This window comes from Alosa sapidissima, chromosome 7 (assembly GCF_018492685.1).
Source record: "Alosa sapidissima isolate fAloSap1 chromosome 7, fAloSap1.pri, whole genome shotgun sequence".
NCBI classification, from domain to species: Eukaryota; Metazoa; Chordata; class Actinopteri; order Clupeiformes; family Clupeidae; genus Alosa; species Alosa sapidissima.
In genome coordinates, this window is record NC_055963.1 from 35,499,898 (window position 1) to 35,501,684 (window position 1,787).

Sequence of the window (1,787 nt, forward strand, 5' to 3'; positions counted from 1 at the left end):
ACTGAGCAGAATCGCTTCTGGACCAGAACCATCAGCATGTTCTGGAAACAGCAAATAAAGCTGCAGTTGAACTCAATGCATTCTGCTCATGTGGTGTTTTTTCATTGAACCTGATCAAAGCACACATGCCCTTACACACACACATAGAGTACTCTTAATGTAAATGTAAATGTAAACCCTACCCACACACATACCCTTACACACACACACACCCTTACAGAAACACACACATACCCTTACACACACACACACACACCCCCTTACTAGAGATGCGCGGTTCGCGGTTACAGCCACGGACTCCGCGGTTAAACCGCGGATCGGGCGGATGACGTGAATAAATATAATATTTTAATTAAATTCGGGCGGGTGGCGGCTGAACCAATCAAATGAAAAAAGTATAGCCTATACATTGTTAAATTGTGTTACCTACATCCGAAAAAAACGAGCACACTTTGAAATAGTAAAATTTTCATCAGGCAGTTTGGCCTAGTTGCTTCTATGCATGCTGCTTTGTTTATCTATCAGAGACAGTGTTGCGGAATTGGTGTATTCCGATGTTTCACTGAGCACACACACACACACACACTAAAGGTAACAAAGTTTAAATTAAGTAGCCTATTGTAGCCTACGAGCATGTTTTCCTCTCCAGTGTGCAATAAGAAAGAATAGGCTACAGTGCAAGTTGACCGATGATTCATCTCCCATGTCGCGTCTCGTTGCAGAGCCTTGGTAGGCCACTAAGCAAATCTGCAACCTATGAGCCCAGCTGCCAGTATTGGAGGAGGCCTAAACATCTCGTAGATGAGGGTTATTGGGTTATGAGGGAACTGGGTTATTTTGTTTCGATATTATATATAAAACACATAGTCATTGTAGCCTACCATTCAGGGAATATGCATTTAAAAGAGAGACAGATTATGGAGTGATATGACTCAGAACTGACATCGGGCAATGGCAGTGCGAGATGTTCAGAACGTAAGAGTTAAAACTTCTACAAGCTCAGTAACATCCACAGCGGAAAAAAAAGGTAAGAAAAATAGTCGGAAAACCTAGGTGTGTAAGGCAAGCAAGCAAGTTTGGAGGTTGTTACTAAAAATGTGAACATGCACGTTGCACTGTTGTGTGGTGGACTTTCGGAATAAGTAGAGTCTGCGTTTCTTTAATATCGAGGCACCATAGTTTGTCTGATCGGCCTGCTGGTATAAAATGAATTGCGCTGTCTGTCTGAAAAAGACACGCTCTCTTCCCATGCAGTCAAAATGAATGGGAGTCTTCAGAGCAGGCTTGTCATAGTGTCACCCTGACATGACAGTGCGTAAATTAGCCTATAATGTGAATGACTTGTTATTTTATTAAGGATTTCTTTCTTTTTGCAAAAAATAAAGTACAATAGGCATTAATTAGTAGGCTAAATAGCAGCATGTTGAAATGATGTGCCAAATTGCGTTTTTTATTACAATGATAAAATTGTAGGCTACAGGCCGATGTGCGTTTTATTTGGAGACTGTTTTGCGAGACAGAGACTGAGTTTGCTGCTGATATTCTGGGGATAGGCTACAACATAGCCAATGTAGGACTTTAGCCTTTTAATATATTTGCTGCATTGGATCAGTCTTTCTAGAACAGGCAAGAGCTTTCTAGCCTCACGTCAGCAGCACCGCATCACCCATATACATTAAAACAACCAGCGAATGGCGGGCGGGTGCAGTTTTGAAAATTGGTCAAAAAATGTTGGTGCGGATGGATGGCGGATGGATGATAAGTTTTGCTATGCGGTTACGGTTGAA

The 1,787-nt window shown here is 41.8% G+C and overlaps 1 protein-coding gene across 1 annotated transcript in view; it reads left to right on the plus strand.

The window, feature by feature from the left end:
* Positions 1-66, plus strand: part of LOC121712887 (chymotrypsin-like elastase family member 2A) — a 9,214-nt gene extending 9,148 nt beyond the window's left edge. The window contains exon 8 of the mRNA XM_042096984.1: positions 1-66. This exon is cut by the window's left edge and continues 13 nt beyond it. Within this exon, the coding sequence (XP_041952918.1) occupies positions 1-5 (5 nt within the window). The 3' untranslated portion in view covers positions 6-66.
* The last annotated feature ends 1,721 nt before the right edge of the window (positions 67-1,787 follow it).